Source organism: Cololabis saira, chromosome 5 (assembly GCF_033807715.1).
Source record: "Cololabis saira isolate AMF1-May2022 chromosome 5, fColSai1.1, whole genome shotgun sequence".
NCBI lineage: Eukaryota > Metazoa > Chordata > Actinopteri > Beloniformes > Belonidae > Cololabis > Cololabis saira.
In genome coordinates, this window is record NC_084591.1 from 17,296,868 (window position 1) to 17,315,416 (window position 18,549).

Here is an 18,549-nt window from a genome sequence, read left to right on the forward strand (position 1 = left end):
AGTCAAACACAGGGCTAACACAGATTTGCAACCATGGACACTCAACTTTTGTCCAGTTTATAATCACCGGCTGCAGATTAGATCTAAACTGCATGTCTTTGGCCTGTGAAAAGCAGCATCTGGAGAAAACCCACACAGGCACAGAGACGACATGAATATTCCACTCAGAAAGGTCCCAGCCGAGATTTGAACCAGGAAGCTTCTTGTTTTGTAGCAACATTAATAACTACTTTTTAAAAATACTTTATGAGGTAATATTTTGGCCTGCTTCCACTGAGACACTGTGGATACCCAGACTGTGGGAAGTGCCTATTGTAAACAACAGCCACAAAAACAAGACATAGTACATGTGTGACATTTGAATTACAACAATGGATGCTTGTGTTAAATTTAGAATGGCTTGATAAGCAAAAAACAAAACAAAAAAAAAACAGCGGGTGAAATTAATTGTTTGCGGGATCTCCATTCAGTTCCTGTCTGGCTCAGAGGCTAACCAAGTTTCAATGCCGTCTCATGTCCATCCTCCTCTTACAATGGAGGGAGAGGGGAGGGGGTGGGGAACCACGGGACACAACACAGTGGGTGGAGACAGCAATAAGTACTGTACATATGTGTGTGTGTGACACAGTGAGTGTACGTCTTATAGGCTTGTAACACATGTTCAGGGTAACAACAATATGCATGGCAAGTTTCCTACATAGACATAAGCATGCATGCATAGTCATAGCATTAGCCTGGAGTCTGGCTCAGCTCCAAGGCTTTGCTCTGAACTCCGTTTGGGGAAGAAGCAGGGGCCCTGAGCAGGACACAAAGACAGAAACAGAGGTAGAGAGACTCTACAGCCATGATAAAATTCCATTATGTGCTTGCCCGATCCTCCTCTTCCTTTCCATACATTCTTTCCCTAACCATCAAACCTTTCTATCCTGCTTCTGGGAGGCGTTACTTTTCCGAAGGCCACCGGCTCATGTTATTTGGCTAGTGAAATAAACCCAACGCTTCATGTTAGACATTTGAAATGGAATAGACTCAACCCAGAAACTGCAGAATAGGAGCACATCTCTGCATAAGAGAGCGAGAGAGAGAGAAGAATAAAACATTAGCTCTCTGCCTTCCTATCCTTCCCTCTTTCCTCTGTTAAACTTTTCTACCCACAATGCAAAGACTGAATGTTAATGAGAGAGAAAGAATGAGCAGGGGAAAATAAAAGAGTGAATGACAGGCAAAGAAGAACAGCCAAGTTCTTCATTCCAGAAAGAGCTGGCTAAGTGCGCAGTTCTGTGTTAAATTGATTGCAGACAAGGTTTTGGTGTATTGCTATACTCAATCACATTTGCTGGGGATGTGTCATCAACCTGCCTGTGTGCAGAAAGACACAAATGAAAAGCAAAATGACTAATAATGTCCTTGATCTGCTATGGTGTCCTCTTTCTAAGATAGTTTTTTTCAAAACCCAAGGTTTAGAGACCTTTTTGGTTGCTTTCTGTATTTAATGTAACGCCAAGCCCTAATAACTGACATGCACATGGAGCAATGATCTCTTTTTTCAGTGTTTGGACGTTACAAAGAGAAAAAGACAGCAGTCAGGAGAGAACACGCAAGCAATGGTGGTGACATAATGCTGTTAGCTGTTCCTGCAGGCGTGCACAGGGGGATGGAGGGGTGGAGGAAATCTTTATGAGAAGCAGCTGTAAGGAAGAGCAAGATAAGCAAGCCTCCAGAGCGCAGTAACAGCAGCCAGCAGCCAGCAGCCAGCAGCCAGCGCATGGCTCGCTGACAGCAAGCTAAAGTTATGATAAAAGTTAAATATGAAACACTGACAGCAACACATGTGGTCAGCATGATAACGCTAATTACACTCAGAGAGGCAAACTTGTGCCTGTGCTTCTTTTTTTTGCTTTCAGGACATATGTTCAGGACTTTCAGAGGTGTATTTCCAAAACTAAAGTACTGCATATTCACCTGTTTAAGTAAGCAGTAAAAGCAAGCATTTTCAATGAGCAACAGGACTTGGTCATCATTGGACATTCTGGTTTACTTGTTTAAGAAAAGCTATCCAGGGTTGGCTGCTGTTGGTTCTTCTGTCTTCCCCTTTGACTCAATAAACTCTTCCTGCTCTTTCACCTGATAGCTCCTTAAATACAGTATGAAATCACTCTTTTTACATCTAGCAGCATTTGTGCCACCTCTGGAAAATGCAGCCTGGAATAATGAGCATTCCAGCATAAAATAATACCAAATTATTGCCGAATTGAGCCTGATTTAGGGTTCTCCATCAACTCAATGCCATGGGAACTCGTCGTTGTGCACAAGATTCTGCATTCAGGTTGTGTGTATCGAAAACCTCCACCAAGCAGAGTCCCCGTGTTTCAAAGTTTGGAAGGATCTGTCGTGAAACTCGGTTGAGTATTTACCTTCTGGTTTTGCTTTTCCGGTCAGGGTGAACAATGGTGACTAAGCAAGAGAGGACATTGTTGGAGTTTTTGCATGTGGTTGCTCGTTTGGTTTGTACTACTTTTTCAATCAGGCGTTCTTCAACTTGATCCATTTCTGTTTACTCCGCTGTTTACACTTCAGCTCCCAATGGTGGACTAGCAAAAGGGACAAAGAAAAGCAAAGGGCAGGAAATGCAGTACAGCAGACCAATCACAGCCCTGGTAGTTTACATCGCCTCGACCATAGTCATACAATCTTGGAGGTGCATGACGCAGAGGCTCTGCAGATGTTGATCATGATCATATTGCGTCGCGATGGCGACGTTTCAACAGAGAAGCATAATTTGGCCTTTAGTGCTAACTCAAACAACTCACACTCCACTGCCTCCCCACCTGCCAACAAAAAACAGGAAGCTTAGCAAGGCAGTTTTGCAGAACTCCCTCTGCTGGCTTTTACAGCAATGAAGAGGGACTTGAATTATCTCTGTAAAGGTTATGGGGTATTAGATGCAAATAGATACTTTCACATTTCATTACGCTTATTTTTGGCAGAATCTGTGAGTGTTTGTGATATCACCTTTGGACAACTCTAATAAAAACTATCATCCTTGAGGCTTTAAGCCCTATTAAGTCAGGTAAACAACTAAGTAGTTATAGAACACAGAAAAACTGACAACTGATAGCATAAGACAGTTCATAACTGGCACAGTTCAAGGTTCAGCATGTTGTGTGCATCTGTATCCGTCTTCACGTTACAGAGCTGTTGAATAAGTCAAGGGAGATTCTGTGAAATGTGGCAGCATCATGTGAGCTCAAAATGAGAAAATACAATTAAGCAGAGGGCTGTTTATGAAAGGCTTTATGTGCTTGTGTCTTGTGTTTTTTCGTGTCTAGACTAATTTCTGTGCTCGCTAACATACAATACATAAGGAGGAGAGGGGTTGAACTATTCAGCCTGAAGTCAGGTACCCCATGTCTGTAAGCTAATGCAAAAAGAGAGGAGCAATTTAATCTTTATGGGGAATCTAATACTTAAGGTTATCTTAACAAAAATGATGAACCCCAGTTTTTGTTAACTTAATTGTCCCTTAAGTCTTTTCCTTCTACAAAAGCCACATTGTTACTGGTACTTTATTCAGTAGTTTAGTTTTCTTGTCAGTGAAGAGGAGCATCATGATTTCTATAATCCTCTCTGTTTGAAAATCTTATTGATTGATCATACGGTAGTCAATAAACATGATAGTAACTATAAAACAGCTTCAAGTCCAGTGTCTTACATGGGTGTCTAGTGGCAGAAAAAAACAAAAAACAAATGAGAAATGAAAACACCAAAAGGTGAGCTGTAAGTTCTCTTTTTTCCCTCCATCCAGTGTCCATCCATTGATAGAAATCTCCTCCAGACTTTGTTATGCAACTGATGCTTGGCTGTGATGCCCTGGCTCTGATCCCAGCAGATGTGATCTCTTTTTTGGTAAAGTCTTTACGGTATTTAGTACTGCACTGCTTAGTGAGTGGCAATCCTTTTCCATTTGAAGCCAAAACTCGAGCTTATTCTTCATGATTTATATCTGTGTTGCATTGTATTACATAATCAAAAATGTTAATACTCAAATCTGGAGCTGACAAGTGAAAAAAAGATAAAAAATGTTGGAGGATTCGTCAAAAATAAAGGGTATTAAAAGAAATCTATGAATAGCGAACAGAAATATCCGAAACATTAGAAAGTAATTTCCATTCCAAGAAACATTTACTGCCATCTCCTCCACTTCGTTGCTGATTCACAACACTACTTCCATTTCCTCCGCTGTGGTGTGTACGGGCTGTCACACCTCGCAGGACAGAGTCTGAAAGCGGGAGGCGGGGCAGGTAGAGGTCTCATAGGCCACAGTTTCCCGTGATGTTTTTATTGGCCTCAACAGATGGCTTCCCTCAGCCGCTGCTTTGTCATGGTGGCCATCTTGCTCTGGGGGTCAGTGTTGACAATAGTTGCTAATGGTTATAGGAGACAAAAGCCTTTGCTCCCTCAAAAAAAAAAAAGAAGAAGAAGAAAAAAGTTTCCTCAGTAACGGAACACTGAAAGCATAGCAATGTTGTCAAATTTACTGCTTCTACAAGATGTGAATATAATAGAGCTCGTCAGGTTCAGCAGAGAAGCATCGACTCGCTTGTATGAGTCCAGTTTGAAATATGCTAATGCACAAAGTCAAAAATGTGTGAAAATAATAAATGACTTTTTAAGGCATTTAAAAAAAGCGCCCTCTATTTTGGCCCAGGGCCTCTGAACAGTGAACAGCCTTAAACCCTGCACTGTTCTCACTGTGCAACAGTATACTCTTATTATTCTATACAATATCCACTTTCCTAATCAGTTTTAATAAACCCTGTCTCAACTCGCATCCCTCTTGTCTGTATGTCCCCAATATACTTCCTCCATGTGACATGTATCCCCATTCTTCTCTCCCCATAAATCAGAAGAAAATGAAACCATAACTGCTCTACGGTTTAATTGTTGTAAAACTAGAACACTTTATACATTCTTCATATTCCCCTTTGTCAGCTCGCCTTTCCATGCAGAATTTAAGTCCTTCATTTCTGTTCTAGGTTTTCGCAGTGAAAAATTACGAGGCAGGGAAGGAAGAAAAAAAATGTGGGTGATGTTTCACCTCAAACATGTGACCCCCACTCAGCTCACAGCTGAAAATAATTTTGGCCTTCAGGCCAGAGAACGGCTGACGCAAAGCCTTCCTCCTCCGTTCTTTTATCTCTGGGGGCTAAAAGCCTTGGACTAATGGGGGGTGGGTCGGGGAGGTGGAAGTTAAGACAAAAGAATGAATAGCTCAGGCTGTGAGTAAAGACAGGAACTGAAATATGACATATTGTACTTGTAGTTTTGTGCTCTCAGATGAGACCTCAGCCTTCTCTTTATGTCCATTTGTTGTTTTTTTATCGATCATGACAAAAACATACAAGCCCCAAATTGTTTAAAAACTGTCCTCATAGGGCCGATTATATTATTGACTCAAAGAAAAGATGAAATGCTTTTGGCCAGATAAACTCTCTTTTTCAAATTCTTCCTGGCTGTGATAGGGGGCAGCAGTATTTACAACGATGAATACATATTTCTTATAATATACACAAAAACTAAATTCAAACAAATGTTTAAATTATAACACACAGGTCATCATCAACACTTCATATAAATACCAAGATAAACACTATCGGTTGGGACTGCAATTTGTGGAATTTGGCTGAGTTCTCGACATAGTTTGAGGATAAGTAAGACAAGAGGGTTAGCTGATGCAAGTTTATAGGTTGACAGGCAGAAGAGGAATCGGGCCAAACAGGATTGGGAAACAGTCGGTAAACGAAAGTAACTCAGGACATCTGGTAGAAGTCACACACTCAAAACCCATGTGTTGGACTGGCATATTTATTCTTCGGCTGGATATATAGTCTAGATGTGTTTATAGAGGTTTTGTTTTTGAGTATGCAGCAGGATGGCAAGGTTTTAATTAGTATCTGTGACTGTTATATACAATATTTTCAAATACAACAGAAGTTGAAGGTGCAATATCCCTCTCTTTTTTACTACACTCTAAAAAAAGTAAGGGAACCAGCTGCACAGCCTAGTTCAGTAAACTCAACTATATCTTTGTCTGTTGTTTGAAGCTCAACCAAGAGGGCCAGTCAAAGTGTAATCTGCCATTTGTCAGACCTAAGACCTATTCAGATGGATTTGTGCATTTGAGTTGAGACAGTTCATAAACATGAGTTGTTTCAACTTCTGCAGACCCCTTTTCAACATGATAATAATGATTAATATATATGAATTCATCCTCTGCAACTGCATAATCCTACACAGGGTCCACGGGTCTGCTGGAGCCAATCCCTGCTTATTATTTACCCCTTTTCCACCAAAGGTTCCAGGGCTGGTTCTGGGCCAGTGCTGAGTTTGGAACCGGGCTTTCTGTTTCCACTGACAAAGAACTGGCTCTGGGCCAGAAAAAAACAGTTCCAAGGTAGCACCAACTCTTTGGTGGGCTAGAGGAAAGAACCGCTTACGTCAGCTGAGGGGGGCGGAGTTATTAAGACCAACGACGATAGCAAGACTGCGAGACAACGACATTTTCAAAACAGCAACAAATTAATATGGATACAGCAAAGCAGTAGTGGTCTGGGGAGGAGACAACCTGTCTTTTAGCGATATCGTGCACGGAGGGTGCTACGTGGATCAAGTCCGTATTAGATCCGTATTAGAGCAAATGCTTTGATGTTACTTCAATTTTCGCGCCAATGCAAACACAGCGATGTAACTTACGTTTGCAGTGACGTAATGAACTGGCTCCCGTGAGCAACTGAGTTATGAAAAAGCAAACTGGTTCTCAGCTGGTTTGCAAGTTGAACGAGTTGTGAACCAGCACCAGCAGTGGTGCAGAACCAGCTCTGGAACCGGTTTGGTGGAAAAGGGTTAACAGGGTTACACCCTGGACAAGTGACCACTCCATTGCATAAACAGTCAAACACACTTACAGCTACAGGCAATATAGAATCATCAATCAACCTAGCATACATATTTTTGGACTGCAGGAGGAAGGCAGAGTACCTGGAGAAAACACACTCAAGCACAAGGAGAACATGCAAACTCCACACAGAAAGACCCCTGCCGGGCTTGCGGGTTCAACGAGGAACCTTCTTTGTTGTGAGGCAACAGTCCTAACCACTAAGCCACCATGCTTCCCAACTAATATACTGTAATTCTTATTATTTTATTAATGATAGTTTTTGTGTGAAGGTACTGCACTGGCCTATATTCATAATAACAGAGAGTTGACAGAAGAACATTAACTTTGAATTCAAATGAATAAATGAAACATGTACCGGTAAGCTGTTTTTTGCTCCCCTTGTATCTCCCAGAACTTCATTCTTCTCTCCTACAGCATCGGTTAAAATTATATACAAATTGTAATGTATGCAAAGTAGGAGATGACATCATTATACATAATATATGGGGAAGAAGGGGGAAGAAAGGAAATATATATATATATATATATATATATATATATATATATATATATATATATATATATATATATATATATACATATACATATATGTATATATCCTTGTGTGTGTGTGTGTGTGTGTGTGTGTGTGTGTGTGTGTGTGTGTGTGTGTGTGTGTGTGTAGTACGGGTTCTTTATATAGTCCCAGTACATTATAGGCTGTGTCATGTGCAAACTGTACTATTAGCTCTAGTTTGCTGATACAAATCAGTCAATATGTATACAGTACATGTGCATCTTAGTACATGTACTAAGATGCACAAAAGTAACTTTCTCATGCCGGTTGTCTCTTGTGACAACTGCGTTTCTCTTCATGACAGCACCTCACACAGCATCAAAGACGGTAGTAGCTGTCTGAGCTACAGTGGACATAAGAGACTAAGAGACTTAAGAAAGCAAGTTCTACAGACAGGTTTCTGGAATAATCACAGACCTCACAGGCAAATACATTATGGCTTACAAAGTGATAGTAGCATATTTCTCCAAATGTTTAGTCATATCAATGGTACCTTTGAACAAATGCGAGTCACTCCTGCCACAGCTAATGATCATCACAGATGCTGGTTTGTGAGTCTTTCACTGATGAGAACCTAGATGGTGTTTCTTGTCTTTGGCATGCAGGGCCTGACATCTATTTTTACAAAAAACACGCTGAAATGGATTCATCTGACAACAGAACATGTGTCTCCTGGCCCTTTGTCCATGTGAGATGAATTTGTATCCTTAGAGGTCTGTGGTAATTCTGCACAGACTTTCTGGTTAGATTTACAGATGCAGGGACTCAAACTTTGGAGTGTGTTGCTAGCATGAAATCATAGATAGGTTTTCATCTTTTTAAATACAATAAAGTGAAGACTCGTACTTGTGTCTGTCAACAGAAGCTCTTCATGAATTTACAAATTGCATTTTTAGTTTATGTTGCATTAAAAAATCCCAAATCTTCTGGAAATGAGGTTTGTGGTTTAAAAGTGATCGAGCATATCCTCGCACACTTTCCTTTCCTATCATCTTGCCTAGGTATTTAAAGCCTAACATGTTTTCAGATGTGTCTTCAGTTGTTTACCAAGAGATGAATGAACGTTTGGGAGGATCACATGCAACTTCTGAGCTGTGCTTCTCTGTTGTTTGAGCCATGTGGTATTATGTACCATTAAATTTAGACACTCAGGCTCTCTAAGTGTCTGCTATCGAAATAACACTTCTCTTGACCCAATCATCATGTCTCAGTTTGTATATGTACATGCCCATTAGTCTTCTCTTTTTTCGCCCAACTCTGTTTCGCCCATGCATTTGCATGTGTTTCAACAAGCTTTTAATCTTTCCAAACATTGAACTTGCCCCATCATACAAGTACAGTCTACTAACCAACTGTCCGTGTGTTTGTCTATGCAGGATGCCAGCTGCTAGCACCATGACCGGTGGGAGAGCCCTGCTGCTCTGTGCAAACACTGACAACTGTATCTACCAATCAGTGAACGGGTAAGTGCCGCTGTAGCTAATGATCTCGCAGTGATGTTTCTTTTCTTTTGCAGCTGGGCACCAAACAAGCTGACCTAGAGCACAGCTTGTCAGAAATGGAAAGAAATGTTCCCACAGCCAACATAAAGCTCGGAACTCCTTTAAGCGAACTGGGCATGCTCCTTTTCGCGAAAGCCATCAGCATAACAAGAGAGCTGAACTGGGAAGAGCTGGCCATCTGGATACTGTTACTGCCCCCCTGCTGCCACTGTTTAATGCCTCCACGACCACTCTGGTCCCCTCTGTCATTCCTGCAGCATTCATTGGTGCTATGTAGATCATATTTAAGAGATTTTACTTTATAGCCATAGAAGGGACTATTTAGTCCGTGGCTGTTTTTGTTTTAAGGGTTTGAGGGTTTACTGAGTCCCTTGACTTTGATCAAGAGCAAACCATTTCTGTCTTGGGGATAATCACAATGTGACAGAATGTTTTTTGCCTGTCGTAAACAGTCTATATTATTATGATATTCTGGGTTAGCTGAGATGTTAAGAAATTATTTCACCTTTTTAATCCTTCACTACTCCAGCCTCAGTTGTTCATATCTTTGTCTTTCACTCTTTTATGGCCATGTAGAATCAGCAAGATATTTGTACGATGCTCATGTTAAATTAGTACTTTTTAATCTGTCTCTGTCTTGACCACAACATATTTTTTACATGGAAGAACAGCACTGATATTCTGTCCGCTCCACTGCAATTTGGTCGCTCTTGCTCTTCTGTGTGGTCTCTCTTAGTGACCTAGTTTCCCTCTCTATTGATTTGTCCTCAATAAAAACTGGTATTTCATCAGAGGAGAACAAAGACAGAAAGAAAACTGGAGTGATGATGGGGCCGTCCTAATAATAGCCAGAGCAATTTGGAGTAGTTTCCGATGTGGTCATGTTACAACATCAATTTAAATCCTTAATCGCCCCCAGAGGTTTCCTCTAGAATTCATGACTGTTAGTTTTCACATCCAGCAGTGTCATCCGAAGTCACTCAGCAAGGCAGTGTTTCCTCCCTTTGTTGGAAATTCAATCACTAGATGAATGGGCTTTGGGCCAAAACAGAGTTTTGTGGGTCAGGAGCAGAGAAGAAAAGATGCACGTCTACAATTCGGCCTCTCCCCTCCACTTGTATACTTCATCTCCTCTCCAGAAATAGCTGCATGTGTAGCTTGTAAACTTTGACCCTCTAACCCAGAGTTCAAGTCATCGTTACTCAGTATTGCTCCAAGAATTACTCACAATTGAAAGAGAGGCACCATACAAATGTCTCAGCTCTTCTGATGACAGTTGTTGTTTAACCTTTGAAGAAAAGACCTAATTGGATATAATTGTAGGCACTCAGACAGTCTCTTCACATTTATGAGAAACATGATGCTTTGCTGTGTGCCCTGAAGGCAGAGACTAATTATATGGAAACAATTGTGCTTCAAATTATTAAAGTGGAGATATGGGTACATATTTCTCTTTGTTATGTTTATCTCTGTTCATTTTGCTTTAAAAACTAAACATTAGGCGTTTTTAGATTGGATCCCGCCAATATCGCTGGATGATGAACGCGTGTTTAACGTGTGTTAGTAATATAAACGGAAGGCGTGCTACTTGTCACCTCGGGCCTGAAGGCTAGTTAAGGGAAGGGAAGACGAGTCGGGAGGCGTTATTTGTGAGACATAATGTAACCTGTGTGGGTGTGTAGAATGACGTATTGTCCCTACATCAGCAAGTGTCATACGCTGTCAGGCAGGTGTCACTTTCAAAAGGAGGATGGATGAACATCGGGATGAGTGTTTTTTTGACTGGGTTTTACTTCTTGCAAAGCCCCAGTTTGTCATTTTTGTGGCCACTTGTTCAAACAATGGACCATCCTTTGTGGTTCTGGACATACGACGATTTATGGCGTCCCCGGCTCCGAGGCTGAGTAACTCGCAGATCTCCTTATCTCCCCAGTTGCTCATCTTGTAAATAAAGGCCCTACCTGTGACGTCCTGCTGCTGTTGTTACTCTCATCAGCTGTTTCCTTATTTTATAAAATAATAATAATAAAGAAATAAAAACTTTCCCAGTGGGTTGTACTCCGGTTACGTGATCAACAAACCCCTCCCACGACCCGTCAGCCCGTGTTAGTTCTGTTTACATTAGACACATCATGTCTGGTATATAAAATCAGAATGTTCTAAAGATCTATTCCATAGGCAGACTTCTAGGTTAGGCTATAAGAAGTACATTCATGTTTTTGTTCATGTCATGAGAACTCCACCACCCAGCCACTTCATTAGGTTCACCTGGCATTCCTAATAAAGTGGCATCATCCAACTTTAGGGTGCATTATCTCCAGATAGCAGGGATAAAGATTCATCAGAACCATTGTGATTTGCCAAACTCTTTCAATGTCATGGGATAGTTTAGGGCTCTTCAAGTCTGGTCTTCGGGGTCTACTGGTGTGCATGTTTAGATGCTTCCTAGCACCAACACACCATATTAAGATGAATGTGTTATTGACAGACTTGTGTAGACCTTTTAGGCAAGCTAATGGTGATCAGTTCATTTGAATCGGGTGTGTTAGAGCTAGGAAGCATCTAATACAAGCAAGACAGCGGTGCTCAACGACCGGACTTACTGTAGAAGAGCCCTGGACGAGTGTTAATTTAAGTCCTGGCCAGTACTCGAGTTGTAAAAAAAAATCAGGGGGGGTGGTGGATTTTATCATATGGGGACAAATAATTTGTACCGATTACAAATAATATAATATATTACAAATAATAGCACTGACCAAAACACCTGCAGAAATACTGCAGGAATGACATAGCAGCAGATAAATGCAGCCTTCTGTAAGCTTTAAATATCCACTGGGCTTACATCAAATACATCAAAACACAACAATAAAAAACAGTTTTCTGAACTTGTCAATATGATTCTGTCCTTCACAGGATAAGAAAAATGGATCACTGCAAAAACTCAAAATCTTAACAAGAATATTTGTCTTATTTCTAGTTAAAATGGCTCATTTTAGTAAAAAAAAAATGTCATTACACTTAAAACAAGACTCATCACTGGAAAAAACAACAATTTTCACCTTTTTCAAGTAGATTTTCACTTAAAATAAGTAGAACAATCTGCATGTGGAACAAGATTTTATTGCTTGTAATAAGAAGATAAATCTTGTCCCACTGGCAGATTTTTCCTACTTATTTCAAGTGAAAATTGACTTGAAACAGGTGAAAATTGTCAAATAAGTTATTTTTCTGGTGTTATTTTTCTGGTGATGACTCTAAATGTTGAAATAGCAGTAAAACCACATTAATTGATGAAATGACATAAGTGATGGAAAGGGGGGATGGCAGTTTTACAGGGGGGGTGATTTGGACCGTTTTTATTTAAGGGGGGATGCTATCCCCTCTCATCCCCCCTCAACTCGAGTACTGGTCCTGGCCCTTTAAGACTCTATTGTCAATATTTTCCGATACACATGTTTAAATTTCAAGAAACTCATCTCGGTTGACCACTGTGATATTTTGTTGATGTCTGATAAATTTGGTAAAAGTTCATCCATGGTGAGAATCTGCTCTGACCCTGATGATCACAACTCATGGACACATTCCGTGTTTTATTTGTTTATCTTTTTTTTTCTTTTTTCTTAAGGCTTCAGTGCTGTGGCTTGAAGGTCGGGGAGGCTCGATCATCTGTGGTGGCCCAGCCTCCAGAGGTGTGCGGGTCACCAGGGGACAGAGAAAGGAGGGGCACTGCAGTGACCATCAAACATCCCTCTGTCCCTTCTGTCAGCCTCAGCAACAGCCCAGGTCCTCCCGACACCATGCTGGCTCACAGAAGAGCCACGACGACCTCTGATCCACGGACTCCCAACATGGAGAATGGGCTAAACCACAAGAGCTCAGCAGGGTCCAAGACTGCCAGCATTCGTGATAAGATATCACAATGGGAAGGCAAAAAGGAGTCTGGCCCTGCAACTCCTGCAGGGACATGTCCACTTAGTGCAATGCAAAAGGAGACAGAGTCAACGAGAAAAAAAGAATCCAAAGCTTCAGAGGTCCAAAGAACAGATAGCAAGATGTTTGTCAGCTGGGACAGACAAGATGTGGGGAAAGAGAATGTTGGAAAGCTCAGCGATTTGCGACCTACATCTCCAGACGGTTCAACAAACAAAGAGAGAGAAGTGATGCTAGATAGGGGTTGTCGTGCTATCAAGCCACCAGAACAGGACCAAGACAAGAAAACTGTTTTGACTCATGTAAAGAATCTGGAGAAGGCTACAAAGGAAGTTCCTGTAAGACCTTCACTGGCATTTCCAGGGAACTACTTCTGTCCTCCTTCAAGAGACGAGCTGGAGGAGACAGAGAAGAAGGGTAATGAGCCTATTTTTGGGACTTTTGACATGACTCGACTGGGGGGGTCCCGGAGGAGAAGGGACGGGGACACAGAAAACGTATACAGTGAGCCAGGTGCTCCATCCATAAACCCTCTACCAAAGCCTCAAAGAACCTTCCAGCATCACACACCACCTTCTACACCTGCCCCAGTCCTCTTCTCTGGAAAAGGAAAGAGGAACTTGCCTCCTTTGCCCTCCATTCCTCCACCACCTTTACCCACGTGCCCCCCTCCAGGAGTCTGTAGGAGGCCGTGGGCTGAAAAAACCCACAACAGTAATAACAGGTAAGACACTGCTTAGAAAGGATGACGAATGCCCACCACCACATACCCAAAAAGTAATAGTGGAGCCTGATGGTGTACAGCCCAAATGACAAAAAAAGCTGGAATAGTGTCATGGTCTTTGGCTTCTTGGATTTTGGGTTTAATTTCTTCCGTTAGGTTTGGGCCTTATTGTACGCACTTCCTGCCTTACTTTGAAAGTCTGGTTCCTATTGTGTTTGGGTCTAGTTTGACTTCCCCGGGATCACTTTGCACTTGTGTCTCATTTGCCAAGTCTCTATTGTCTTCTCTTTCTCTTCCTCCCTGCTGGTCCGTCTGTTTTCGTTCTGTCTTGTTCAACAGTCCGGTTGAGTGATATCCCTGGCTTTTTGTATGCTGTCTTGTTTTTCTGAAACCGTTTTGTTGTTGCCTTTTTGGACTCCTGCCTGAGCAGTGGTTTTATTAATATTAAAAAAGTTTGATTTCAACTCTGGCTGCATCAATCTCCTGCATTTGGCTTTTCACCTCACGACTCATAACAAATAACATGAACAATAAAGGGGGGGGGGCACTAGGAATGGGCGATATTTTACCGTTCACGATATACCGTCAAAAAAATTCCTCACGATAAGAATTTATCATCTCGAGGTAAAAACGATAAATTCCTATTGATGATGTTTTTGTGTAAAGCTGATTTATGGTTCTGCGTTAAATCCATGCAATGTATGTGAAGGAAGGAAGGAAGGAAGGAAGGAAGGAAGGAAGGGAAAAAAGAAGGAAGTAAGGAAGGAGAGAGCAGGAGGAAAGAAGGAAGGAAGGGAAAAAAGAAGGAAGGAAGGAAGGAAGGAAGGAAGGAAACAAGGAAGGAAGGAAACAAGGAAAGGGGAGAAGGAAGGGAGAAAACAAGGAAAGGAGGAAGGAAGAGAGAAAAGAGGAGGGGAAGAAGGAAGGAGAGAGCAGGAGGAAAGAAGGAAGGAAGGGAAAAAGGAAGGAAGGAAGGAAGGAAGGAAGGAAGGAAGGAAGGAAGGAAGGAAGGAAGGAAGGAAACAAGGAAAGGGGAGAAGGAAGGGAGAAAACAAGGAAAGGAGGAAGGAAGAGAGAAAATAGGAGGGGAAGAAGGAAGGAGAGAGCAGGAGGAAAGAAGGAAGGGAAAAAGGAAGGAAGGAAATGAGCCTGAAAGAAAGAAAGAAAGAAAGAAAGAAAGAAAGAAAGAAAGAAAGAAAGAAAGAAAGAAAGAAAGAAAGAAAGAAAGAAAGAAAGAAAGAAAGAAAGAAAGAAAGAAAGAAAGAAAGAAAGAAAGAAATTTCTGTTGATGACGTTTTTGTGTAACAAACATGGCGGATCTGAGACTGAGATAGATTTATAGTTAAAAAGATGGAGTTTAATTGGTATTTTTTCAACCTGATCTCACAAAAATCCGTGAAATGCCCACGACCTCTCACCACTATTTTCCGTGGTACCAACACGGAAACTAGTAAAATTACGTGTGGGCACCACGGATATTGTACCATGCAAAGTCAATGGGATCCGTGGTCGTGATATATACACGGATTATGACATTATTATTATTTATATATTATTCTTTGTTATAGTGGCTAAATTATGCGTTTTTGTCGCGCAAGGTACGGTTTTTTACTGTCAGTTTGTAAAAACATGTTTTTAACGCTGTTTTAGCAGTGTTTTAATGAGGTTTTAATCTGAGCACCACGGATATAGTACTATGCAAAGTCAATGGGGGCGTGGTCGTGATATATACACGAATTATGACATTATTATTATTTATATATTATTCTTTGTTATAGTGGCTAAATTATGCGTTTTTGTCGCGCAACGTACTGTTTTTTAATGTCAGTTTGTAAAAGCCCGTTTTTAACGCTGTTTTAGCAGTGTTTTAATGAGGTTTTAATCTGAGCACCACGGATATAGTACTATGCAAAGTCAATGGGGGCGTGGTCGTGATATATACACGAATTATGACATTATTATTATTTATATATTATTCTTTGTTATAGTGGCTAAATTATGCGTTTTTGTCGCGCAACGTACTGTTTTTTAATGTCAGTTTGTAAAAGCCCGTTTTTAACGCTGTTTTAGCAGTGTTTTAATGAGGTTTTAATCTGAGCACCACGGATATAGTACTATGCAAAGTCAATGGGGGCGTGGTCGTGATATATACACAAATTATGACATTATTATTATTTATATATTATTCTTTGTTATAGTGGCTAAATTATGCGTTTTTGTCGCGCAACGTACTGTTTTTTAATGTCAGTTTGTAAAAGCCCGTTTTTAACGCTGTTTTAGCAGTGTTTTAATGAGGTTTTAATCTGAGCACCACGGATATAGTACTATGCAAAGTCAATGGGGGCGTGGTCGTGATATATACACGAATTATGACATTATTATTATTTATATATTATTCTTTGTTATAGTGGCTAAATTATGCGTTTTTGTCGCGCAACGTACTGTTTTTTAATGTCAGTTTGTAAAAGCCCGTTTTTAACGCTGTTTTAGCAGTGTTTTAATGAGGTTTTAATCTGAGCACCACGGATATAGTACTATGCAAAGTCAATGGGGGCGTGGTCGTGATATATACACGAATTATGACATTATTATTATTTATATATTATTCTTTGTTATAGTGGCTAAATTATGCGTTTTTGTCGCGCAACGTACTGTTTTTTAATGTCAGTTTGTAAAAGCCCGTTTTTAACGCTGTTTTAGCAGTGTTTTTATGAGGTTTTAATCTGAGCACCACGGATATAGTACTATGCAAAGTCAATGGGGGCGTGGTCGTGATATATACACGAATTATGACATTATTATTATTTATATATTATTCTTTGTTATAGTGGCTAAATTATGCGTTTTTGTCGCGCAACGTACTGTTTTTTAATGTAAGTTTGTAAAAGCCCGTTTTTAACGCTGTTTTAGCAGTGTTTTTATGAGGTTTTAATCTGACCACCACGGATATAGTACTATGCAAAGTCAATGGGGGCGTGGTCGTGATATATACACGAATTATGACATTATTATTATTTATATATTATTCTTTGTTATAGTGGCTAAATTATGCGTTTTTGTCGCGCAACGTACTGTTTTTTAATGTCAGTTTGTAAAAGCCCGTTTTTAACGCTGTTTTAGCAGTGTTTTAATGAGGTTTTAATCTGAGCACCACGGATATAGTACTATGCAAAGTCAATGGGGGCGTGGTCGTGATATATACACGAATTATGACATTATTATTATTTATATATTATTCTTTGTTATAGTGGCTAAATTATGCGTTTTTGTCGCGCAACGTACTGTTTTTTAATGTCAGTTTGTAAAAGCCCGTTTTTAACGCTGTTTTAGCAGTGTTTTAATGAGGTTTTAATCTGACCACCACGGATATAGTACTATGCAAAGTCAATGGGGGCGTGGTCGTGATATATACACGAATTATGACATTATTATTATTTATATATTATTCTTTGTTATAGTGGCTAAATTATGCGTTTTTGTCGCGCAACGTACTGTTTTTTAATGTCAGTTTGTAAAAGCCCGTTTTTAACGCTGTTTTAGCAGTGTTTTAATGAGGTTTTAATCTGAGCACCACGGATATAGTACTATGCAAAGTCAATGGGGGCGTGGTCGTGATATATACACGAATTATGACATTATTATTATTTATATATTATTCTTTGTTATAGTGGCTAAATTATGCGTTTTTGTCGCGCAACGTACTGTTTTTTAATGTCAGTTTGTAAAAGCCCGTTTTTAACGCTGTTTTAGCAGTGTTTTTATGAGGTTTTAATCTGACCACCACGGATATAGTAGCCTACTATGCAAAGCAACCTGATCTCACAAAAGTCTGGGAAATGCCCACGACCTATTTCCGTGGTACCAACACGGAAAGTGGTATAATTCCGTGTGACCATCACGATATAGTACTATGCAAAGTCAATGGGATCCATGGTCGTGATATACACACGGATAATGCCCACGACCTATTTTCCGTGGTACCAACACGGAAAGTGCTATAATTCCGTGTGACCAACACGGATATAGTACTGTGCAAAGTCAATGGGATCCGTGGTCGTGATATATACACGTTTTTTGACATTATTATTATTTATATATTATTCTTTGTTAAAGTGGCTAAATTATGCGTTTTTGTTGCGCAAGGTACGGTTTTTTACTGTCAGTTTGTAAAAACATGTTTTTAACGCTGTTTTAGCAGTGTTTTAATGAGGTTTTAATCTGACCACCACGGATATAGTACTATGCAAAGTCAATGGGAGGCGTGGTCGTGATATATACACGTTTTATGACATTATTATTATTTATATATTATTCTTTGTTATAGTGGCTAAATTATGCGTTTTTGGCGCGCAAGGTACGGTTTTTACTGCCAGTTTGTAAAAACATGTTTTTAACGCTGTTTTAAGAAGAGACAGGCGATATTTAAAGTTTCTCCCATTTCGTCAACCACAGGGGATTCCCTGGGCGTCCCCTCTACGTCATAGAGTGACAAGGGGGGATCCTGATCACGTGACGGATCCCCCCGAATAATAATGATAATGCTAATGATAATAGTAATATTAATAATGCTAATGATAATAGTAATATTAATAATAATAATAATAATAAGAAGAAGAAGAAGAAGAAGAATGATGAAGATTATGATAATAATAATAATAATAATAATAATAATAATAATAATAATAATAATAATAATAATAATGCAGAAATTAATTAATTATTTATATTAATCATAATATTAATATTTAGTATAATAATAAATACACCTGTAGCACAAACCAGTGTTTATAGCAAACATTCAGAGACATTATCAGACAATGATTAATGACGCAACACAGTCTCACTCCGGAGGCGCAAATAGGCTCCTATTGGCTGCAAT

The 18,549-nt window shown here is 40.0% G+C and overlaps 1 protein-coding gene across 2 annotated transcripts in view; it reads left to right on the forward strand.

The window, feature by feature from the left end:
* si:dkey-82f1.1 (DENN domain-containing protein 2A) overlaps positions 1–18,549 on the forward strand; it is a 56,124-nt gene that overhangs the window by 15,094 nt on the left and 22,481 nt on the right. For both annotated transcript variants that reach the window (XM_061721106.1, XM_061721105.1), the window contains exons 2-3: positions 8,891–8,977; positions 12,642–13,670. In XM_061721106.1, coding sequence (XP_061577090.1) covers positions 8,892–8,977; positions 12,642–13,670 — 1,115 coding nt within the window. In that variant the 5' untranslated portion in view covers position 8,891. The remainder of the gene's footprint in view (positions 1–8,890; positions 8,978–12,641; positions 13,671–18,549) is intronic.